Source organism: Phyllobates terribilis, unplaced genomic scaffold (assembly GCF_046119375.1).
Source record: "Phyllobates terribilis strain yellow unplaced genomic scaffold, ASM4611937v1 Scaffold_2__4_contigs__length_985480577, whole genome shotgun sequence".
NCBI lineage: Eukaryota > Metazoa > Chordata > Amphibia > Anura > Dendrobatidae > Phyllobates > Phyllobates terribilis.
The window spans coordinates 428966033-428992354 of record NW_027362762.1 but is presented as its reverse complement, the minus strand read 5'-3'; the positions used below and the strand labels follow the sequence as shown (position 1 = coordinate 428992354).

General features: G+C 44.2%; 1 protein-coding gene across 1 annotated transcript in view; it reads right to left on the bottom strand.

The window, feature by feature from the left end:
- The window catches only part of LOC141252676 (multidrug and toxin extrusion protein 2-like), a 577502-nt gene that overhangs the window by 342158 nt on the left and 209022 nt on the right, over positions 1-26322 (bottom strand). Inside the window, exons 3-4 of the mRNA XM_073670545.1 lie at positions 24459-24527; positions 18411-18559 (exon numbers count right to left, since the gene is read on the bottom strand). Of these exons, the coding sequence (XP_073526646.1) occupies positions 18411-18559; positions 24459-24527 (218 nt within the window). The remainder of the gene's footprint in view (positions 1-18410; positions 18560-24458; positions 24528-26322) is intronic.

Genomic DNA, 26322 nt, shown 5'->3' with positions numbered 1-26322 from the left:
GATTTATTCGCCGGATCTGGAGTCTTATTGGCAGAGCGTACGTGAGGTATTGCAGTTATTAAGTGACAATTCACTTTTTGCTAAGCTGGAGAAATGCGAGTTCGCTGTGTAGAGGATTAGTTTTTTGGGCTACATTATCTCCAGCAAGGGCTTTGAGATGGACCCGGTGAAGGTTCAGGCTGTGCAGGAATGGCCTAGGCCTATTGGTTTGAAATCGAGACATTTTTGGGTTTCGCCAATTATTACAGAAAATTCATTAAGAATTTTTCTGTAATTGTTAAGCCTCTGACCGATCTCACCAGGAAAGGTGCGAATACGGTCCAGTGGACTACTGAGGCCATTGAAGCTTTTGTGTATCTCAAGGAGAGGTTCAGTTCTGCCCCCATCCTTATGCAGCCTGATGAGACCAAGCCTTTTTTGGTCGAGGTTGATGCTTCTTCGGTGGGGGTCGGTGCAGTTTTGTCTCAGGAGAACAAGGATGGAGTTCATCCCTGTGCCTTTTTTTCGAAAAAAATTTCTGAAACCGAACTTAATTATGATGTTGGTAATCGGGAATTGCAGGCTATTAAACTCGCATTTGAACATTGGCGTCATTTCTTGGAAGGTGCTAAATTTCCCATTCAGGTTTTCACTGATCATAAGAATCTGATCTATCTAGATGCTGCCAAGCGCTTGAATGCCCGTCAGGCTAGGTGGGCCCTTTTTTTTTCGCGGTTTAATTTTTCTGTTACTTACATCCCGGGTACTAAGAATGTTAAAGCCGATGCTTTATCTCGCAGCTTTTCTCCCATGGTTGGTACCGAGGAGGAGGAGAGCATTTTACAGGAAGGAGTTGTGATAGCAGCATTGGACTCCATTTTGGAAGATGGGATTCTGAAAGCCCAGGAGGAGGCCCCATCTAACACTCCCCATGGGAGTTTGTTTGTGCCTAGAACCTTTAGGAGAGATTTGTTTGTTGAGTATCATGAGTCTCGGTTGGCAGGTCATCCAGGAATTTCTGAGACCAAGAGACTTGTGGGTCGCAGTTTTTGGTGGCCTGGGTGGCAGAAGGAAGTCATTAAGTGTGTGCTTTTTTCAACAAGGAAACATGAAACACCGGATTAATCTTCCAGGAGGTGGGAACCTCCAACCTAACAGCAGACTGGTTCACCACCTGAAGCACCTTAAATGGTCCCACAAACTTCGGACCCAATTTCTTAGAAGGAATCCTCAACCGCAGATTCTTTGAGGACAACCAAACCATGTCACCCACAGTAAACAAAACCTCCTTACGTTTCCTGTCAAAATACTTCTTGGACTACTTGTTAGCCTCTAGAAGGTTGCAACGTACATTAGTCCAAACTCTCTCCAAATCAACGGAAAAATTCTCCTTCTCCGGCACCGCCGACCCCAATTTGGAGAACGAACCAAAAGACGGATGTCTCCCAGTACAACAAAAAAAGGAGAACACCCAGCAGAGGATGATGTATGATTGTTAAGAGCAAATTCTGCGAGAGGCAGAAACTCAGACCACACCTCTTGATTGTCCGCCACAAAACAACGTAAAAACTGTTCTACATCCTGGTTCTTTCTATCAGTCTGTCCATTAGACTCAGGATGATACCCAGATGAAAATGACAAATGGACTCCCAACCTGTCACAAAAAGCATGCCAAAAGAGAACCACAAACTGAGGTCCTCTATCAGAAACAATATCCATGGGAACGCCATAAAGCTTGACAATCTCCTTAACAAACGCGTTAGCGAGTGTCTTGGCACAGGGCAACTTAATGAATGGAACCAAATGACACATCTTAATAAAACAGTCCAGGACCACCCAGATGACAGTAAAACCCTCGGACACAGGAAGATCAGTAATAAAATCCATTGTGAGATGCGTCCAAGGCGCACTAGGAACCTCCAGATGGCAAAGCAACCCCGCAGTAGGAGTATGTGAAGCCTTTGACCTAGCACACACCGTACATTGACGCACCCACTTGATGACTTCTTTCTGCCATCCAGGCCACCAAAAACTGCGACTGATAAGTCTCTTAGTCTCCGAAATTCCTGGATGACCTGCCAACCAAGGCTCATGACACTCCACAAACAAATCTCTCCTAAAGGTTCTAGGCACGAACAACCTCCCATGGGGAGTGTTAGATGGAGCATAATCTTGAGCTTTCAGAATCCCATTCTCCAAAACGTAGTCCAATGACGCCACCATAACTCCTTTCTGTAAAATACTCTCCTCCTCCTTGGCACCGACCGTAAGAGAGAAGCTGTGAGATAAAGCATCGGCTTTAACATTCTTAGAACCAGGGATATAGGTAACAGAAAAATGAAGCCGAGAAAAAAAAAGTGCCCACCTAGCTTGACGGGCAATCAAGCGCTTGGCAGCATCCAGATAGATCAAATTCTTATGATCTGTGAAAACCTGAATAGGAAATCTAGCGCCTTCCAAAAAATGATGCCAATGTTCAAACGTGAGTTTAATAGCCAGCAACTCCCGATTTCCAACATCATAATTCAGTTTGGTTTCCGAAAAATTTTTCGAAAAGAAGGCACAAGGATGTATTCCATCCCTGTTCTCCTGAGACAAAACTGCTCCGACCCCCACCGATGAAGCATCGACCTTGACCAAAAAAGGCTTGGTCTCATCAGGCTGCATAAGGATAGGGGCAGAACTGAACCTCTCTTTGAGATACTTAAATGCTTCAATGGCCTCAGTAGTCCACTGGACCATATTCGCACCTTTCCTGGTGAGATCGGTCAGAGGTTTAACAATTACAGAAAAATTCTTAATGAATTTCCTGTAATAATTGGCAAAACCCAAAAATCTCTGTATAGATTTCAAACCAATAGGCCTAGGCCATTCCTGCACAGCCTGAACCTTCACCGGGTCTATCTCAAAGCCCTCGCTGTAGACAATGTAGCCCAAAAAACTAATTTTCTGCACAGCGAACTCACATTTCTCCAGCTTAGCAAAGAGTGAATTATCTCTCAATAACTGCAAAACTTCACGTACACTCAGCCAATGGGACTCTAGATCTGGTGAATAAATCAAAATATCATCCAAATACACAACCACATTCTTACCAATCAAAGGTCTCAGGATGTCATTAATAAGGTTCTGAAAAAATGCAGGTGCATTAGTAAGACCAAAAGGCATCACCAGATTCTCAAAATGACCTACCGGAGTGTTAAAAGCAGTTTTCCATTCATCATCCTCCTTCACTCGTAACAAATTGTTTGCCCCCCGGAGATCAATTTTAGAGAACCACTTGGCCACCACTAACTGGTTAAACAAGTCAGGAATTAACGGCAATGGGTAGGAATTGCGTACTGTAATCTTATTAATTTCACGAAAATCCAGACATGGACGTAAACCCCCGTCCTTTTTTTTAACAAAGAAAAATCCAACAGCCACAGGCGATTTAGAAGGTCTAATGTGACCAGCCGCCAGGCTAGTCTGTATGTACTCCTCCAAGGCCTTTCTTTCAGGGATAGTCAGATTAAACAAGCGACTCTTGGGAAGAGTAGTTCCCGGAACAAACTCACTGGCGCAATCATAATCCCTATGAGGAGGTAAAACTTGTGACTCCTCCTCCGAAAAAACCCTCCAAAAATCTTGAATAGGTACCGGTAATTCCCCTTTTTCCACAGCTGCAATGCGACCATTACAATATGTATCATAGCACTTCAAACTCCAAGACTTTATCATATTAGTAGACCAGTCCAGTAAAGGATTGTGCAGTTTTAACTAAGGCAAACCTAGAACGACCGGTGAGGGTAAATTATCTAATACAACCAAGTCCAAAATTTCTTGGTGAACTCCATTGATAGTGAGGGGAAATGCAGCAACCTTGTGAGTAATACATTTCAAGGGAGTGTTATCAATTGCAATCACAGAAATAGGTGATGACAAAGGTTTGGATTTCAATTTAAGTTTTTCCAAAAACCCTTTATCAATCACATTAAGTGTTGAACCACAATCCACAAATACCTGAAATTCAATCAAATCTTCCTGCAAAGTAGTACTCCCAGAAAGAAATACTCCTGCAGAGCGTAAACAAGCAATACGGGTGTACCTGACCTCTTTTTTTTTTTCTTTACTTGAACGAAGCTCACTATACTTAATCAAATGGTCAGCTTTACCACAATAAAGACACAATCCCTCGGCGAACCTCCAGTCTTTTTCCTGAGAGCGGAGTGACAACCTCCATCGGTTCTCCGCCGTCTGAGTAGATCTTCTGGGGACTAGGACCTGGCATTACAGGAGTCTTTATCTCATTCAGCCTGGACCTCAGCCTCCTATCCACACAAACAGCTAATTGCATGGCATCCTGCAGAGTCTCAGGTGCGGGGAATGCAATTAGCAAATCCTTAACCCTTTTACTCAGACCAGCAAGAAATAGACATTTCAGAGCAGGATAATTCCATTTGACTTCTGAAGCCCATCTTCTAAAGTGTGTGCAATAATTTTCAACATCACCTGACCCCTGATTCAAACGCCTAAGTTCTGCCTCAGCAGATGAGATTCGATCAAGATCATCATATAATAGCCCCATAGCAGAAAAAAATTCTTCTACCGACCTTAAGCATGAATCATTAGTGTGAGAGAGAAAAGGCCAACCCCTGTGGTTCATTCCGCAAAAGTGACATAATAAAACCAATGCGCTGTGATTCATTCCCAGAGGACCTTGGTCTCAAATGAAAATATAACAAACAAGAATTTTTAAAGGAAAAAATATCTTGCTGTTTACCATAAAAAAATCAGGCAGTCCTACCTTGGATTCCACAAAATGCACTCCAGAATAGCTACTCATGTGTTGCTGGAGCTCGGCCACCTCCAGAGACAATCCCTGCAAGCGTTGAGCCAAATCCTGGACAGAAACCATACTGATCCCCGAATTTCTTTCCTTTTAGTTTTTTGGGCTGGACTTACTGTTATGATCTGCAACATGTACTAAGGAAAGAAAGGGGAAAGCTGTCCCTACAGTAAGACTAAGCTGAATCCCTATGATGTAGCGGGCTGCCTGTTCCTAGCGAACAGACCCGCCTTAGTCCTCGGCTAATCTGAACGAAGACCTATAGCATAAAGGAAGGAGTCCCTAAAAGAACTAAGGACTGGAACAAAAATGGGACAACTCCTGAACAGAGAAAGTTGTTGCAGAACACATAAAGACAAACTGACAAAAGGTATTAGAGGTCCCAGAAGGACCAAGCGAACTGACAGAGATAGGCACCGAAGCACCAGACTAGAAAAACAGTCAAACAACACTAAAGTCCAGCACAGCCAAAAGGGCGGAGCTGGAATTTAAAGGCAGGTGGTCACGTGACCGCAAAACACAAGATGGAAAAAACAAACAGGAGGGTTCTAACAATAATGCATCCCATAGTCCTTCTTATAGTATAATGCACCCTCCAATATCCTCCATATATAATGCACAGCCTATAGTCGTCCATATAGTATAATGCACAGCTCATAGTCCTCCATATAGTATACTGCAAAGCCCATAGTCCTCTATACAATATAATGTACCTACTGTACATATTAGTATAATACGCAACCCATATCTTTCATATAATGTAATGCACAGCCTATTGTCCTCCATATAATATAATGCACAGCCCATAGTCCAACATATACTACACTGCGCAGCCCATAGCCCTCCATATAATATAATTCACTCTCCATAGTCCTTCTTATAGTATAATGCACCCCATAGTCTCCCATATGGTATAATGCACCCATAGTACTCCATATACAGTGGGTACGGAAAGTATTCAGACCCGTTTAAATTTTTCACTCTTTATTTCATTGCAGCCATTTGGTAAATTCTAAAAAGTTCATTTTTTTTCTCATTAAAGTACACTCTGCACCCCATCTTGACTGAAAAAAAAAAGGAAATGTAGAAATTTTTCCCCTCACCCATGACAGCACACCTTGAGAGAGGGATCTGCCCCACCAAGGACAGGAAACTGTCTGAAATAAAAGGGCGGTACCTCTCCCTTGCTTCAGTTGGTTTCCTGTCCTTGATGGGAATCTGTGTGAGAAAGAAGAAGATGCAGTATCTGGGTCTGTTCCGGTGTGGAAGAGCAGGCACCAGCCTGTGCACCGGGTTCCAGGCTCCAGAAGCGCCATCCACTGCTCATTGGGGCCTTTTCCGAGTGGGCACAGCCAGTGAGGAGGGCTCCAGCTCCCCGCAGACTGCTGCGCCGCTCTCCCCCTGCTGCAAGCTCCTTACTGGAGCATGGAGCGGTGTCTTCCGGGTGTGACACGCCTGACGTCACAGCGCGTTGCACGCTGGGAGAGGCGTGCCAGGTGACGTCAGGGGGCGGCGCCCGGATCCAACATGGCGGCGCCCTGTGAGCGCTTGTCGGCCATTTTTGAAGCCTTGGCCGGCGGGCGTCAGGAGGGGGGAGGGCACTTGAATCGAGGAGGTTCTGGATGTGCCCTATTTAAGGTGGGGCGGTTAACCTGACCAGCGCTACTTATGCTCCAGCTCATAGTCTTGGTAGCTATGGCAGACCAGGACAGTCAGGAACACCTCAGCAATGCCAGCAGAAGAAACAGACTGACGCCTCTCATACAGACAGCCGCTCAAGCAACAGTAGCGGCAGCCGGAGAAGTAAGGTGTCGGACGTTTCCGTGCCATCCAGAAGGGAATCATCTCATGTTCCGCCCCAGCCTCCAAACCTGGTACCCTTTTGTGACTTCAGGGGTGAGTGATCTTTGTGAATGTCACTTGATAGTAATGGGAAGTTATTATGTGCTTCATCTCCTAGGAGCCTAAGAAGAGTAGCACCAAACAGAAGCACAGGATATGTGCCTTATGCCAAATTCCCCTTTCCATAGATTGACAGAAACAGCTTTGTTCAGGCTGTATTAACAGAACCATAGCGGAAAGTACACCAGATTTTGCATCTAATCTGAGGTCCATAGTCCGTGCAGAGGTACAAGGTTCCCTGAAGAGTTTACTTAAAGGTAAGAAGAGATCCCATAAGGATATCTCCTCCGACTATGATTCATCCTCCCAGTCAGAGGATCCATGTCTCAGTGATTCGTCTTCCTCTTCTTCATCGGATAATTGTAGAAAAAGGAGTTGAGTTATATGTTTGGAGGACCATCCTCCAGTACTAAAAAATCTTCCCAATGATGTCAGCGTAGAGGTCGGTGGAAGGCTATCCCATTTTATTCCAGCTTGGGAGGCCATTGCTTCAAATCCTTGGGTGCTGAATATTGTGAGGAGTGGCCTGAAGATACGCTTCAGTCAGATTTCTCACCGAACTTTTGTGATCAGCCCCAGGAGGAAGTCCAGGGAGGAACAGATAGCCCTGGAGTCGGAGATATTAGAATTAGTAAGGAAACAGGTCCTTCACGAAGTTCTGGAATCACAAAGGGAAAGGGGATTTTTATTCCCCCCTATTTATGATAAAAAAACAAATGGATCCTTAAGGACCAATATCAACCTCAAGAGTCTAAATCAGTTGGTAGTGAACAAGACTTTCAAAATGGAATCAGTGAACTGGGCAGTAAAACTCCTATACCACAATTGTTTCATGGCAGTAATCGACCTAAAGGATGCCTATTATCACTTCCCAATCCATCCAGACTACCAGAAGTACCTAAGGGTAGCCCTATTCATTCATGGGAAACTGAGACATTTCCAATTAACTGCCCTACCTTTCGGTCTCTCGATAGCTCCGAGAGTGTTTACAAAGGTGATAGTGGAGGAGACAGCTTTTCTCTGAATCCAAAATGTAATTGTCGTTCCCTACTTAGATGACTTTTTGATAATAGGGAGATCAGAAGACCACTGTTCCACTCAACTTCTAGATGTCACAGTGGTTTTACATCGGCTGGGATGGTTGATAAATGCTCAAAAATCAAAACTAACCCCCTCAAGGACTCAAATCTTTCTTGACCTAACCCTAAATTCTCAATTCCAAACCTGCTTCCTCCTGGAAGACAAGGTTTGCAAAATAATCAATTTGGTCACAAGGGCCATAGAGTCTCTGGTGATGTCCTTGAGAGAAGCAATGTCCCTACTGGGCTCCATGACATCCTGTCTCCCAGCAGTCAAATGGGCCCAAGGTCATATGAGGCTTCTTCAGTGGGAGGTTCAGTCAGCACAGAGATCCTTCAATGGACATTTAGAAAGAAGACTATCTCTTTCCTTAGAAGCGGTAGACTCCCTCTCATGGTGGACAAACAGGGAAAATCTGACCTCAGGTATGCAGTGGTCCAGACCAGTTGACCATATAATTACAACCGATGCGAGTGGCTCCGGCGGGGGGGTCATCTAGCAGATCTCTCAGTTCAGGGGCACTGGGCATGTCACGAGATAGGGGCATCATCGAACCTAAAAGAACTTTGGGCAGTGGAAAAATCCCTGGTAGACTTCCTTCCCCACTTTCAGGGTCACCATATCCAGGTCAGAGAGAATTTAAAGGCAGATTTTATCAGTCGCCACACTTTAAGACAAGCAGAGTGGGCCCTAAACCCAATAGTCTTCCATCAGATTGTCCAACTATTAGTAAAATGGGGGCCACCGGACATAGATTTGTTCACCACCAGGGCAAACAGAAAGGTGGAGAGATTCTGTTCACTAGACTCAACAGAGAATCCCAATGCTGTAAATGCCCTCCAGGTTCCATGGAAATTCAGGAGGGCCTATGCTTTTCCCCCAATAGTAATGATTCCGGCAGTTGTGAGGAAAATTCAGGAGGATGGGCAAGGATAATTCTGATAGCCCCTTTTTGGCCAAAAATACCCTGGTACTCCCTGCTTCGTCTAATGTCGGTTTCAGATCCCTGGGTCCTGCCGGAGAGGCCGGACCTTCTCATTCAAGGGCCGGTATTCCACGCACAAGCCAAAGGATTCCATCTTGCGGCTTTTCTGAGTAATAAGGGGTTTTCACTGGGTCTAGTTTCTACCCTACTGGGTAGTAGAAAACCCATAACAACTAAGATTTATAGCAGAATCTGGGGAAAGTTCCTGGATTTTATGGATACCCCATTACCAGATTAACCTCCAATTAAAGATGTCCTGGAGTTTTTGCAGAAGGGGCGTGACCTGGGGTTGACCACAGGAACACTCAAAGTTCAGGTGTCCGCTCTGGGGGCGCTCTATAATTGCAACCTGGCAGGGAACAGGTGGGTCTCTAGATTCATTAAATCCTGAGCCAGACCTAGACCAATTTAGACTCTCAGAGTTCCTCCCTGGGGCCTGAATTTGGTCTTGAACGCACTCCCTGGCGACTCGTTTGAAGCCCTGCAGGTTATCTCTCCAAAGATCCTCACCCTTAAAACTATTCTCTTAGTGGCCTTAACATCAGCCCATAGGGTGAGTGACCTGGGGACCCTTTCCATTGATCCTCCGTAAACCCAAATTCATGATGACAGGATCATCCTACGTCCAGATTCAGCATACCTTCCTAAGGTAGTGTCCAGATTCCACTGTAATCAAGAGATTGTCTACCCTCATTCTGCAGCAATCCAAAAACCCTGGGGAGGTTAGATTCCACAATCTGGATGTCAGAAGATCCTTGCTACAGTACATAGACATGACTATTCAGTGGAGGAAGGACCATTCCTTGTTTCTGACCTTTCAGGGTAGTAGGAAAGGTCACGGGGTATCAAAGGGTACTATTTTCAGGTGGTGTAGGGAGGCCATTTGTCTAGCTTACATATCTACAGGAGTTACAGCCCAAGACGGTATTAAGGCTCATTCCACCAGAGCTGTAGCAACCTCCTGGACGGAGAGAGCGGATGTCTCAATTGACCAGATATGTAAAGCTGCTACTTGGTCTGCACCATCCACCTTCTACAAGCACTATAGGTTGGATCTATCCTCCTCTGACCTCACCTCTGGGAGAAGGGTACTTCAGACGGTGGTCCTTCTCTAGGGTGCTCATGTTTTCCAAAATTCTCTCAAGGTGTGCTGTCATGGGTGAGGGGAAAACACCAAGGTTACTTACCGGTAGCCAGTTATTCTTGAACCCATGACAGCACCTGTAGTACCCCCCCCCCTGTTTTCTCACACCCTGTTGTGCACTTTATTTTTGGGGTGCTTATGTATATTGTAGGTGTTAGTTATTTGTCTAACCTTTTCTGGAGGTCCTCTCAATGCTCTGTAATCAACTGAAGCGAGGGAGAGGTACCACCCTTTTATTTCAGACGGTTTCCTGTCCTTGGAGGGGCGGTTCCCTCTCTCAAGGTGTGCTGTCATGGGTTCAGGAAAAACTGGCTACCGGTAAGTAACCTTGGTGTTTTGCAAATTTATTAAAAAAGAAAAGCTGAAATATCACATGGTCATAAGTATTCAGACCCTTTGCTCAGTATTGAGTAGAAGCACCCTTTCGAGCTTGTACAGCCATGAGTCTTCTTGGGAATGATGCAACAAGTTTTTCACACCTGGATTTGGGGATTCTCTGCCATTCTTCCTTGCAGATACTCTCCAGTTCGGTCAGGTTAGATGGTGAACGTTGAACGTTGGTGGACAGCCATTTTCAGGTCTCTCCAGAGATGCTCAACTGGGTTTAGGTCAGGGCACTGGCTGGGCCAGTCAAGAATGGTCTCAGAGTTGTTCTGAAGCCACTCCTTTGTTATTTTAGCTGTGTTCTTAGGGTCATTGTCTTGTTGGAAGGTGAACCTTCGACCAAGTCTGAGGTCCAGAGCACTCTGGGAGAGGTTTTCATCTAGGATATCTCTGTACTTGGCCGCATTCATGTTTCCTTCAATTGCAACCAGTTGTTCTGTCCCTGCAGCTGAAAAACACCCCCATAGCATGATGCTGCGACCAACATGTTTCACTTTTGAGATTGTATAGGGCAGGTGATGAGCAGTGCCTGGTTTTATCCACTCATTCCGCTTAGAATTATCACCAAAAAGTTCTATCTTCGTCTCATCAGACCAGAGAATCTTATTTCTCATAGTCTGGGAGTCCTTCATGTGTTTTTGAGCAAACTCTATGAGGGCTTAAATATGTCTTGCACTGAGAAGAGGCTTCTGTCGGTCCACTCTGCCATAAAGGCCCGACTGGTGGAGGGCTGCAGTGATAGTTGACTTTGTGGAACTTTCTCCCATCTCCCTACTGCATCTCTGGAGCTCAGCCACAGTGATCTTGGGGTTCTTCTTTACCGCTCTCACCAAGGCTCTTTTCCCACGATTTCTCAGTTTGGCTGGATGGCCAGGTCTAGGAAGACTTCTGGGGGTCCCAAACTTCTTCCATTTAAGGATTATGGAGGCCCCTTTGCTCTTAGGAATCTTGAGTAATGCAGAAATTCTTTTGTAACCTTGGCCAGATTTATGCCTTGCCACAATTCTGTCTCTGAGCTCCTTAGGCAGTTCCTTTGAGCTCATGATTCTCATTTGGTCTGACATGCTCTGTGAGCTGTGATGTCTTATATAGACAGGTGTGTGCCTTTCCAAATCAAGTCCTATCAGTTTAATTAAACACAGCTGGACTCCAATGAAGGAGTAGAACCATCTCAAGGAGGATCACAAGGAAATGGAAAACATGTGACTTAAATGTGAGTGTCTGAGCAAAGGGTCTGAATACTTATGACCATGTGATATTTCAGTTTTTCTTTTTTAATAAATTTGCAAAAATTTCTACATTTCTGTTTTTTTTTGTCAAGATGGGGTGCAGAGTGTACTTTGATGAGAAAAAAAATTAACTTTTTAGAATTTACCAAATGGCTGCAATGAAACAAAGAGTGAAAAATTTAAAGGGGTCTGAATACTTTCCGTACCCACTGTAATATAATGCACTCTCCAAAATCCACCATATATAATGCACAGCCCGTAGTCCTCAATATAGTATAATGCACAACCCATAGTCCTCCATATAGTGTACTGGAAAGCCCACCGTCCTCCCAGGGCCAGCGTCATCACCCGGCGTACCCGGGCAAGTGCCGGGGCCATGGACCATCAAAGGGGCCTACTCGCCATTGGGGCCTGGGCCACTTCCCCGGCATCTGTGCTGGGCCGGCGGTGGTGTTCAAGCCCTGCTCTGCTTCATGCAGCAGCAGTCAGTGTGCGGTCAGTGTGCTGCTGTTCCACCAATCAGGCCCAGTGCTGTCACTTACCAGACAAGGCCGCGCGTTGTGCGCAGTTCGGCTGTGTCTGGTAGTAATGACACGCACTGCACCTTTAATTGTGCTTGTGTGTCGCACCTGCCGCGTCATTACTACCAGACACAGCCACACAGCACGCAGAGCACGGCAATGTCTGGAAAGTGACAGCACTGGGCCTGATTGGTGGAGCAGCAGCACACTGACCGCACACCGCTGCTGCACGAAGCAAAGCAGAGCTCGGACAGCACCGGCGGCCCTGCACAGATGCCGGGGAAGCGGCCTGGGCGCTGATGGCGAGTGGGCCCCCCTGATGGTCCAGGGCCACGTGACAAGCCTGAGGCCCTGCACTGCCACATGACTGAGGAGCTGGACGGGACACAGGCCAGGGGGCAGGTGAGCGAGCTTCCCCAATCCCCATATAAAAAATATTTCTTATGTGTGTGTGCATGTATGATGTAAATGTCTGTGTATGTCAGTGTGTATGACTGCGTATATATATTTATGTCTGTTTTATATGTGTTTTTAAGAATGTGTTCAGATATGTATGTGTATGTATCTGTGCGTGTCTGCGTATTGTGTGTGTATAGCTGTGTACCATGTTCATGTGTGTGCATGCCTGTGTACCGTGTGCATGCGCATGTCTGTGCACTGTGTGTGCGTGTCTGCGTATTGTGTGCGTGTCTGCGTATTGTGTGTGTGCGTATTGTGTGCGTGTGTGCGTGTCTGCATACTGTGTGTGCGTGTCTGCGTATTGTGTGTGTGTCTGCGTATTGTGTGTGTGCGTGTCTGCGTATTGTGTGTGTGCGTGTCTGCGTATTGTGTGTGTGCGTGTCTGCGCATTGTGTGTGTGCATGTCTGCGTATTGTGTGTGTGCGTGCACATGTGTGCATGTCTGCGTACTGTGTGCATATCTGCGTACTGTGTGTGCGTGCATGTCTGCATACTGTGTGTGTACGTGCATGTTTGCATATGTGAAGGAAGAGGTGGCAGGCTGGGCCCTGTAGTGTATACCTATATTTCTCCGCCGTATTTGTGCATCGTGAATCGTGGTATGTGCTAAAGGGGCCCACTGAGACTCTTTCTCCCGGGGCCCACGAAAACCTGGAGCCGGCCCTGCGTCCTCCATATAATATAAAGTACCTCCATATTAGTATAATACACAGCCCGTATCCTTCATATAACAAAATGCACAGCCCATAGTCCTCCATATAGTACAATGCACAGTTCATATCCTTCTATAATATAATTCACAGCCCATAGTCCTCCATATAGTATAATGCACCTCCATATTAGTATAATACACAACCCATATCATTCATATAATATAATGAACAGCCCATAGTCCTCCATATAATATACTGCATAGCCCATAGTCTTCCATACAGTTTAATGCACAGCCCATATCGTTCATATTCACCGTAAAGTGATATATGTAGTACGAAATCAATAACCATTCACCGTTTCTACTTCGTACTTTTTGAAAAATACATTTAAAATATAACCTTTAAAGCTTATTTCATAAAATACAATGCAAAAGTCACGTCATCCTAAAGAACAAAACATGTATAAAAGAAGGGGAACTACATGTCCCTACAGCTCACACTCAAACTCACCCCTACCTGACAGCGTAGGTTGGCACCCTTTTTTCCTATGCCAGTGGCGCCCCTGCTCCTTGGCGGCTGTCCCTCCTTGCCCTATAAGGCCCTAATGTTCGAGGGAACTGGGAAACAAGTACCACTAGACGATATTGCTGCCATATAACCTTATTTTTGATGTCTTGTTCCGTGATGTTACTAAGATAAAAATGCTGGTGCCAAGGACTATAGAGACTGATTTTCAGGTATACCCTTTAAATATAGGGCAAAGAAATATGAGGCAACAAAATAAAGTGCTTGTGCTTTATATACACTGCTTAAAAAAATAAAGGGAACACTTAAACAACAGAATATAACTCCAAGTAAATCAAACTTCTGTGAAATCAAACTGTCCACTTAGGAAGAAACACTGATTGACAATCAATTTCACATGCTGTTGTGCAAATGGAATAGACAGTAGATGCAAATTATTGGCAATTATCAAGACACACTCAATAAAGGAGTGGTTCTGTAGGTGGGGACCACAGACCATATCTCAGTACCAATGCTTTCTGGCTGATGTTTTGGTCACTTTTGAATGTTGGTTGTGCTTTCACACTCGTGGTAGCATGAGATGGACTCTACAACCTACAAAAGTTGCTCAGGTAGTGCAGCTCATCCAGGATGGCACATCATTGCGAGCTGTGGTAAGAAGGTTTGCTGTGTCTGTCAACATAGTGTCCAAAGGCTGGAGGCGCTACCAGGAGACAGGCCAGTACACCAGGAGACGTGGAGGGGGCCGTAGGAGGGCAACAACCCAGCAGCAGGACCGCTACCTCTGCCTTTGTGCAAGGAGGAACAGGAGGAGCACTGCCAGAGCCCTGCAAAATGACCTCCAGCAGGCCACAAATGTGCATGTGTCTGCACAAACGGTTAGAAACCGACTCCATGAAGGTGGTATGAGGGCCCGACGTCCACAGATGTGGTTGTGCTCACAGCCCAACACCATCCAGGACGCTTTGCATTTGCCACAGAACACCAGGATTGGCAAAGTCGCCACTGGCGCCCTGTGCTCTTCACAGATGAAAGCAGGTTCACACTGAGCACGAGTCTGGAGACGCCGTGGAGAGCAATCTGCTGCCTACAACATCCTTCAGCATGACAGGTTTGGCAGTGGGTCAGTAATGGTGTGGGGTGGCATTTCTTTGGAGGGCCGCACAGCTCTCCATGTGCTTGCCAGAGGTAGCCTGACTGCCATTAGGTACCGAGATGAGATCCTCAGACCCCTTGTGAGACCATATGCTGGTTGGGTTGGCCCTGGGTTCCTCCTAATGCAGGACAATGCCGGACCTCCTGTGGTTGGAGTGTGTCAGCAGTTCCTGCGAGATGAAGGTATTGAAGCTATGGACTGGCCCACCCATTCCCCAGACCTGAATCCGATTGAGCACATCTGGGACATCATGTCTTGCTCCATCCACCAACGTCACATTGCACCACAGGCTGTCCAGGAGTTGGCAGATGCTTTAGTCCAGGTCTGGGAGGAGATCCCAACGGAGACCATCCGCAACCTCATCAGGAGCATGCCCAGGCATTGTAGGGAGGTCATACAGGCACGGAGAGGCCACACACAATAATGAGTCTCATTTTGACTTGTTTTAAGGACATTACATCAAAGTTGGATCAGCCTGTAGTGTGTTTTTCCACTTTCATTTTGGGGGTGACTCCAAATCCAGGCCTCCATTGGTTAATAAATTTGATTTCCATTGATGATTTTTGTGTGATTTTGTTGTCAGCACATTCAACTTTGTACAGAACAAAGTATTCAATGAGAATATTTCATTCATTCAGATCTAGGATATGTTATTTGAGTGTTCCCTTTATTTTTTTGAGCAGTGTATATATATACCAGTGTCTACTGTCAGAACATTGAATTGATACTCAGAATATACAGTGGGTACGGAAAGTATTCAGACCCCTTTCAATTTTTCACTCTTTGTTTCATTGCAGCCATTTGGTAAATTCTAAAAAGTTAATTTTTTTTCTCATTAAAGTACACTCTGCACCCCATCTTGACTGAAAAAAAACAGAAATGTAGAAATTTTTGCAAATTTATTAAAAAAGAAAAACTGAAATATCACATGGTCATAAGTATTCAGACCCTTTGCTCAGTATTGAGTAGAAGCACCCTTTTGAGCTTGTACAGCCATGAGTCTTCTTGGGAATGATGCAACAAGTTTTTCACACCTGGATTTGGGGATCCTCTGCCATTCTTCCTTGCAGATACTCTCCAGTTCCATCAAGTTGGATGGTTAACGTTGGTGGACAGCCATTTTCAGGTCTCTCCAGAGACGCTCAATTGGGTTTAGGTCAGGGCTCTGGCTGGGCCAGTCAAGAATGGTCACAGATTTGTTCTTAAGCCACTCCTTTGTCATTTTAGCTGTCTACTTGGAGTTATATTCTGTTGTTTAAGTGTTTCCTTTATTTCTTTGAGCAGTGTATATATATATAAAGCACAAGCACTTTATTTTGTTGCCCCATGTTTCTTTGCCCTATATTTAAAGGGTGTACCTGAAATTCAGTCTCTAGTCTGTGGCACCAGCATTTTTACCTTGGTAACATCACGAAACCAGACATCAAAAATAAGGTTATATGGCAGCAATATCATCTAGTGGTACTTTTTTCCCAGGTTCCTCGAACATTAGGGCCTTATAGGGCAAGGAGGGACAGCCGCCGAGGAGCGGGGGCGCCACTGGCATAGGAAAAAAGTGTGCCGACCTCCGCTGTCAGGTAGGGGTGAGTTTGAGTGTGAGCTATAGGGACATGTAGTCCCCCTTCTTTTATACATGTTTTGTTCATTAGGATGATGTGTCTTTTGCATTGTATTTTATGAAATAAGTATTAAAGGTTAGATTTTAAATGTATTTTTCAAAGAGTACGAAGCAGAAACGGTGAATTGACCCATATCCTTCATATAGCATAATGCACAGCCCTTAGTCCTCCATATAGTATAATGCACAGTGGCTATTTTACTGTATGGGAGCCTGTGGTGGACATTATACAGTATGGGGGCAGTGGTTGACATTTTGCTGCATATAAGGGGCTGTGGGAGGCATTATACTGTGTATAAGGTGCTGTGGGGGCAATTATATTGTATGGGAGGCTGTGGGAGCCATCTTATTATATGGGAACTGTGGTGAGCATTATACTGAGTGAGTGGTTATGAGGGTCATCATACTATATGGGGGACTGTGGTGACTATACTTTATGGGGGCGATGGTTGATATCACACTGTGTGGGGGACTGTGGTCGACATCATAATGCCCATATGGGGGGCTGTGGTGACCATACTGTATAGGGAGCTGTGGTGATCATAATACTGTAAATGGGGACAGTGTAAGAAAGGCGCACAGTTTTGGAAAGGGCAGCATGGTGAGCAGTATAAGGGCATAGTGTGAAGAGGGGTCACATTATGGATATGGAGAGAGGGAGCATGAAATGATAGCATGGTGGGAGGAGGGTGTATGGAGATATAGAGAGTTTAAGGAAAACCAGTGGAGAGGGGACAGCCGTTGTACAGGTTGTGGTTCATAAGGGTAGGTGTTATGGCGGTTATAGCTGATAATTGTGAACAGTGTGGTGATTATATCTCATTAAGGCAGACCGTGGGGTGGATATAACTCATAAGGGCAGATAATGTAGAGACCATGTAGCATAGGAGGCTTATTTAGGGCATACTATGGACATATATTTTATGTAGAGGGCATTGTAATAACACTCTTATTTTTAAAGGGAATCTGTCAGTAGGTTTTTGCTATGCAATCTGGTAACAGCATGAGATATGGGTTAAAACACAGATTTCAATGATGTGTCACTTATCAAGCTGTGTGCTGTTGTTTATTTATAGAGAAGGTTTTATCACTAGGACATTATCATTGCCGTGACTAGCTGGCCTCATGAGCACTGGTCCGACTCCACCCCCTCCTGTGATAAGCAGCTCACTGTCACTAGTCAATGTAAATACAGAGCCTGGTTTAGGAGGGGGCAGCTTTCTCAGCTCTGCTTCATGCTAAATCTAAGAACTCTGATTGTATCACAACTCCTGCACCCACTAACTTAAGTGATATATCGTTGGATTCATGGTCTTTTTGTCAACATTATGCTGCTCTCAGATAAAGTAGCTAAAAGGGCACCATCCTTTTAAGGGCACCATGGGTTGTGCTGCAGAAGACCAGAGAAGAGGGAAGTTTGCAGAGACGAGCTTTGGATGTGAAATTTATGGTACTGCATGTGACTCATCAGCACAAGTTAAATATTACTACATCTACAGTATATTTATGTTAGGAACATTAATTATAAATTAGGCAGTGTAGCATAGCAAATCCTAACATGTGCAATATGGTCCCTTTCAGGATTCAGTGTGCTAGTTGATTCCAGCGGTAATGGGAATGTCTGTCTTCACTGAATACAGATATTATCTCAGAATTGAGAATTCTGATAATGACTGATCAATTTTGGCAGAGAAAGAAGCAAATTTCTCTGATATATTACAAAGCTGCTTATTTTTATGTGTACTATTGATTGAAATAAAAATTAAAACAACGGTTACTTTTTAACAATGCTGTTCACACAAAACAAGCTCTTCTTGAAAAGAAGTTGTTCTGGTTGGTCATCAGCTTATTAGCAGGCCGTGCTGCTAAAAAGATTGCTTTATCATACACTGAATATGTTTCATATATTTTCAAAATATATATATATTATTAAATATTTTTTTTTACCTGGCAACATCTGGATTCTGTTTGCAGAGAAGCAATATCTGTTCTGTGTTAATGAAAATAGCCCAGCAAGGGAAACAGCAGAGAAGCAGAATGAGAATCCCTCTCTGAAGTATTGTTCCCACACGTTTTAGGTTTTTACTACCGAATGTCTGTGAAAATAAACAGAATAGGGTTTAGTCTTAGTTGCCATGAAAGGGGCAGCCTAATGAAGAAAACTCCAGTATATTTGCCCTATCAGCCTTATTCCTATTCTCGCGGACTACAGATGTATTATATGGAAAGTTATTCATTTTATTATCTGCCGTATCTTATTATAAATGCTTGGCTGGTTCCCACTGTCCCCTGCAAAATCATCAGCTTCCCATGTTTGTCAGAAGTATAACATGAGGTGAACAAGTTATCTTTGGAGTGGCCATATTTTGAAAGACATTGTATTAGAATAGACAACTCGTTTAAGAATTATTTCAAAATTGAAAAGTAGAAATCCACTTGTGTCGCCACTTTATTCACTATTAGGCCACATTCACACGTTCAGTATTTGGTCAGTTTGTAAGCCAAACCTGGAGTGGAACAATCAGAGGAAAAGTATAATAGTAAGGCCACGTGCACATGTTCAGTATTTGGTCAGGATTTTACATTAGTATTTGTAAGGCAAAACAGGGAGTGGATGAAAAGTGCAGAAGTGGTGATGTGTTTCTATTATACTATTCCTCTGATTGTTTCACTCCTGATTTTGGCTTACAAATACTGACCAAATATTGAAAGTGTGAATGTTGCCTTACACGTGCACCACTTCTGAATTTCTCACCCACTCCTGGTTTTGGTTAACAAATAGTGATGTAAAATACTGACCAAATACTGATTGTGTGAACATTGCCTTACTCAGAAGCACAACTCGTTGACATCTTTAAAAAATTGTGTGATGGACTAGATAAAAACTCAATTACAAGTTTTATTTTACTGTGTTCACCATACAATAATACAGTGGGGAAAATAAGTATTTGATACACTGCCGATTTTACAAGTTTTCCCACCTACAAAGAATGGAGAGGTCTGTAATTTTTATCATAGGTATGACGCGCCCCCTGGGCCGTGGGGTACTCAGTAGCCGGGCCGGTCGATGCTGGGGGGATGTCACAGTGGCAGTGACCCAGTCCGTGACCCAGGGCTGTCAATAAAAGGAGAATAAAGAAAAGGGGAATTAAAGTTTTATATATATAATATTCGTGACGCCACCTGTGGTATGCGGCTATATGGAGCCGCCGCTGTGGTGCCGATCCTCTGGAGCTGATGGTGACGCAGCAGAGTTGGTTCAGCTCTCCACAGGCAGAGCTAAGCTCCAGGGCAGGAAGTGGTGATGTTACAGATGTTGCTGTGCAGTGTAGTGCAGGGGATGGTGCAGATAATGACCAGTCCACAACTTAATGGCGGTTTCCTCTTTTTCTTTACTTGCGGTGGTTAGGCAGACCGGGGCACGGGTACTAGCTGGTAGTAGAGGTCCGGGCGGCCTGGAAGCAAGTGGGGAATCCACCTCGCCAGGTGAAGTTGTTGGCCTTCTCTTTACGCTAATCTCTTTGGCCCTGCTGCTTATAGCTGTGCTGCGGCCCTCGTCCCTGAGTAAAATGTCTTTGTGCTCACCAATATGGCAGGCAGCTCGGGCCTTCTTTATGTGTTGCTCCCATGTGGCAGTGCTGGGCCCTATGTGCTGCTGAGCCTCCGGGCGTCTGATGGGGCCAGGAGACCTGCAGTCTTCTGCCCTCCGGTTTCAGCTGCTGGGCCTTCAGTGCCCCATAACCTCGGACTCCGGTGTCCGGTTCTTCTGCGCTTCTCTCCTCTGGGGTGAACTGCCATGCAGCTCAACTCCCCAGGTATTCCTCTTCGCTGTCCTGTCTTCAACTCCTCTCACTAACTCTAACTAACCCCGCCTCCAGATCCTAGTTGTCAGGGGAGGAGCTCCCCTTGCTGGTCTGGAGCCAGGAAAGTGTTGCATTACCTGACTAGGGTACCCCTGCTTGTTTCCAGGCATGGCATCACCCCTTGTTAGGGAGGCAATGCCACTGTGGCAACCGGACTCCTGGGGTGCCACAGGTACACTTCAACTGTGAGAGACAGAATCTAAAAATAAAAACCAGAAGATCACATTGTATGATTTTTAAATAATTAAATTGCATTTTACTGCATTAAATAAGTATTTGATCAGTTACCGACCAGCAAGAATTCTGGCTCTCACACACCTGTTAGTTATTCTTTAAGAAGCCCACCTACTGTGCACTTATTACCTGTATTAACTGCACCTGTTTGAACTCGTTACCTGTATAAAAGACACCTGTCCACACACTCAATCAATCACACTCCAACCTCTCCACCATGGCCAAGAAGAAAGAGTTGTCTAAGGACACCAGGGACAAAATTGTAGACATACACAAGGCTGGGATGGGCTACAGGACAATAGGCAAGCAGCTTGTTGAGAAGGCAACAACTGTTGGTGCAATTATTAGAAAATGTAAGAAAGACAAGATGACTGTCAATCTTCCCCTGTCTGGGGCTCCATGCAAGTTCTCACCTCGTGGGGTAAGGATGATTCTGAGAAAGGTCAAGAATCAGCCCAGAACTACACGGGAGGACCTGAAGATTGCTGGGGCCACAGTCTCAAACATTACCATTAGTAACACACTACACCGTCATGGATTAAGATCCTGCAGGGCACGCAAAGTCCCTCTGCTCACACCAACACATGTCAAGGCCCGTTTGAAGTTTACCAATGACCATCTGGATGATCCAAAGGAGGCATGGGAGAAGGTCATGTGGTCAGATGAGACCAAAATAGAACTTTTTGGTATCAACTCCACTCGTAGTGTTTGGAGGAAGAAGAAGCATCAGTACAACCCCAGGAACACTGTCCCATCCATAAATCATGGTAGGGGAAACATCATACTTTGGGAGTGCTTTTCTGCAAAGGTGACAGGATGACTGCACCGTAGTGAAGGGAGGATGGATGGGTCATGTATCGAGAGATTTTGGCCAGCCACCTCCTTCCCTCAGTAAGAACATTGAAGATGGGTCGTGGCTGGGTCTTCCAGCATGACAATGACCCGAAACACACAGCCAGGGCAACTAAGGAGTGGCTCCGTAAGAAGCATTCCAAGGTCCTGAAGTGGCCTAGCCAGTCTCCAGACCTGAACCCAATAGAAAATCTTTGGAGGCAGCTGAAACTTAATGTAGCCCAGTGACAGCCCAATAACCTGAAAGATATGGAGAAGATCTGTATGGAGGAATGGGCCAAAATCACTGCAGCAGTGTGTGCAAACTTGGTCAAGAACTACAAGAAATGTCTGACCTCTGTAATTGCAAACAAAGGTTTTTGTACCAAATATTAAGTTCTGTTTTTCTATTATATCAAATACTTATTTCATGCAATAAAATGCAAATTAATTATGCAAAAATAATACAATGTGATTTTCTGGATTTTTTTTTAGATTCTGTCTGTCACAGTTGAAGTGTACCTATGATAAAAATTACAGACCTCTCTGTTATCTGTAGGTGGGAAAACTTGCAAAATCGGCAGCATATGAAATACTTATTTTCCCTACTGTATATACAGGCAGATACACACATATTGTATATACAGGATACACATACATAGGCACATACACACATATAGTATATATGCTCACAGGCACATATACACATATTCTTTATATACACAGGCACATACAAATATGCACAGCCACATACAAACATACCATATATACAGGCACATTCACATGTACTATATATACACAGGGACATACTGTACATGTGACATGCAGAAGTATTGCTGTTTCTTCAAAAGCATTCAGCAACTATTAGAAGTAACACAGGCACAGGAGACAAGGAGTGTTGTGCTCCAGAAGCATCCAGCAACTAGAGGGGTTAACACAGTCACAGGAGACAGGGAGTGTTTTAGCAGAGCCCCAGGGGGATTGTGGGGAAGTTGTTTACTGTCTGGCTGGAGCCGAAGAGAAAGGTGGTGTGTGATCTGTATCTCACAGAAGGCAAGGGAACAGAATTCAGGTCAGGAGGGAAGCTAAACACAGGTCAGATAGACTCCCTGAGCTATCAGTGTGGAGTATTATTGGACAGAAAGATAAGGACTGGAAGGAATCATGTCATAGGGATCATCTCCCTCATCAACCCCCCCCCCTTCATCTCCATTCAGGATAAAGAATGCTGTGTACTAGTGAGTCCTTGTGAAGGAAAAACCTGCTGTTTATGCATAGAAGTGTGCTGCCAAGAGATCTAATCTGTGCTGGATTATGCTACTGAAGAGACTGACGCTACTGTGCCTGCTTTATTAGACTGTACTGTAATGAAGATTGTTGCTGTAATATCCCTGAATTGCACGGGCCGTGCTTCAGATTAAATTCCACTATTAAACTGTTGAAAAAGACTCTTGTCAGATGTGTCTGGTCAGCAACTGAATATATTGTGTGCCTGACAGAAGCTGCAGCCTATGGTCACCCTGAGTAATGGTTCCCCCAGGATTCCAACGAATTCACGAAACCCGTCTCGCGCTATCTGAACCTAGCGGCATGCGTGTAACATTCACAGACATATATACTATATATACATACAGGTACATACACACATACCATATATACAGGCACATACACTATATGTACACAGGCACATACACATATACATAGGCACATACACACATACTATATATACACAGGCACATGTATAATATATATATACAAACACACAGGCACACAGACACATATACTATATACACACTGGCACATACACACATATATACAGTAGAAGCATCATAGGTTACATGCAAAAACAAACAGATCCAACAAGTATAATTACTTCTCTGTTGCTTCACAAGCTGCAGAACACCCACGTAGAGTTTGTTTCTTGTGTGGCCAGGAGCAGTGGTCTGGATGTGATGCTTTACCACATTCATCTTCCTGCTATCCCCTCAGCTCCGCATTCCTATCCTGCAGCCCTGTTCTCATCATTGGCTGCAAATGTTGCAGCTTCCATCCTCTCTTGAGCACTGAGTGCCAGCCATCTTTTCCCACGCACTCTCACTCAGCCAGTCGGACCCCAGCCATATACATTATTTATTACAGTTCATGGCCCTCTTCTAGCTGTGAGGGCCCCCACTCCACTCTGGGCCCTGATGCAGTTGCATCGGTTGCACTGACTATATGTCCACCCCTGCTGATCACCATTCCTAAGGATAAAAGGAGGGAAGAAGTATCCAGGATTCTGGGAAACTCCAAAATGCAATCCAACACATGTACTGGATTGCGCTTTGGACTCTCCTGGGATCCTGGATGCTTCTTCCCTCCTTCTAGTTTCACCTGTGAGCTGGCAGGTTCCTTGTACTGTGTATGAGTGGGACGCCTAAGATATTACACTGGTAATCCTTTTCTTTTGTTCACTTCCTAAGGATAGGTCATCAATATCATATGATCGGACAACCGCTTTAAATTTTAGAGACACACATGGACGTATTTGAATTTAATGCCCAACTTCTAAATACAGCAAGTTGATTTGAAAGGAAGGGTGTAGCAATAAGAATGCTCCTCTTGCCTTTTTTTTGTCTAAAAGCCTTATTTTTCGATGATGTGCCATCTTTCTAAAATACATACACCCCGATTAAATGGATTTAGGCTGTGTTCACATGTTGGTACCAAGGTGGGGCCATTATATGGCCAGAAGCAGAGCCAAAGAGCAGATTGGGCAGATTGGCTGGTTTTGCAAAACATTGCGTCTAAATTAACTAATATTCATAGTGGCCATACAGTTCTGCATGTCAGCATGGATTTCAAAATCATCATGGCTGCAACATGTGAACACAGGGTTAGTCCTAAACTAATTGGTACTAATTGCTTCAGCTAATTGTTATTATCCAAATGACCATTGAAATTGACAGGTAAGAGACAGACACATAAAATTCATGAAATTCTATATTCACCCTCATGGCAAAGTATAGATTTGGCTGGAGTTTCACTTTAAATGTATACAACATGATCTCCCTTTTATCATTCATACCTGGGACATGAGTGTATCACATGCTGATGTCATGCCAATACCCACCGATATCCCTGATAAATTTATAATCTGTGAAGAAAAAATAAAAAAAGAATAAGAAACAAATGCACAAAATGCCTAATTTCAAATTCAATCCCAATTTCAAAAAAGTTGGACACTGTCTAAAACATAAAGAAAACAAGAATGCAATGAACTGAAAGTCTCTTATAGCCATATTCTATTCACAACACAACATAGATCACATATCAGAAGTTGAAAGTTAGACATTTTTACATTTAATTTAAAAAAATTAACTTATTTAAAAATTGACTCCAGCAACAAATATAAAAAAAGGTTGGGACAGGGTTAACAAAAAGCTAGAAAGCAGCTGGAGGGTCACATCACTGTGTATAAAAAGAACTTGTTAGAGAAGCAGAGTCCCTCAGAAGAAAAGATGGTCGCCAATCTGTGAACGACTGTGTTTTTAAAATGTGGAATCATTTCTGAAAAATGTTCTTCAACATAAAATTGTAAAGACTTTGAATATTCCTCCATCTACAGAACATAATATAATCAAAAGATTCAAAAATTCTGGAGAAATCCATGTGCAAAGGGGACACGCCTGAGCATCAATATTGGAAGCTCTTATTCTATGAGGAGAGATAGAACATTGCTGGAAATAAGAACTTACATTTTACAGGCTAGAGAGAGAGAAGACCCAGTTGACCAAAAGAGTTTACACTTTACAGGTGAGAGAGAGGACCACACTGACCATAAGAGCTTACCTTTTACAGGAGAGAGAGAGGACCGCACTGAGCATTAGAACTTATACTCTACAGGAGAGAGAAAGAGCGAGAATCCATCATAAGAGCTTACACTCCACAGGCAAGGGAGGACCTGCTGACTATAAGATCGTAAATGGAAAACGACTATAAGATCTAAAACGACTATAAGACTATAAGATCTAAAACGACTATAAGACTATAAGATCGTAAATGGAAAACGACTCTGCTGTACAAATAGGAAATGGTGCCAGGCAAGTTTTTCTTTCTATCTAAACTCAAAATGTTCATATTCGTGTGAAACTGTGGATTTCATAAATTCGACTTAAACTCAACCCTCTGCGGATTAGTCGACTCATCTCTAGTCTAGGCACTTGTGATGAGCAAGCGTGTTCACCACTGCTTGGTACTCGCCCGAGCATCACCCTGCTCGACATGCTCAGCGCTCGGCGAGTATTTCCTGGTTTATCGGGCGGGAGCTCGGTTCCCTGCTCTGCATGTCTGGAGCTCTTTAGAGAGCCAATGAACATGCAGGGATTGCTTGCCACACACTGTAATGCCGTAGCCATGTTGGTTGTGGCATTACAGTGATTGGCTTTCCGCATAGCATCATCTAGTCTATATAAGACCTGTTGCCCCTATGCTCGTCACAGTCTAACCCGGAAACAGGCAGAGTAGAGAGAGGTGCTGCAGTGTGAGGGACAGAATTGGTGGTGTAATAGTTAGATATAGGTAGTGGTACTCTAGGAGTATATATATCCATCTAAACTAACAGTCCTTCTGAGGACTAATCCAGCTGCATATATTCAGTGGTGATAGCAGGAGTTAGGCAGGCAGGGTTTGTGGCAGTGTATACAGCACAAGAGGGTCCATTGCGTGTTCTGTCTGCTCCTGCTGTTGAAGATATCCGTAGACATAGCCCCAGATATCAGGGGCCAGGGCTAATTTTTTTTTTATCTTAATCTTATCTTAAAAAAGTAAGAGTCCAACATTTTACTGCTCCATTTGCTTGTTAGCACTGCAGAATACAGCCAGATCTTTTTCATCATCAGACGTGATCCCATATTATAGCGATAAAAATCCAGAAATTTGTAGTGAACGTG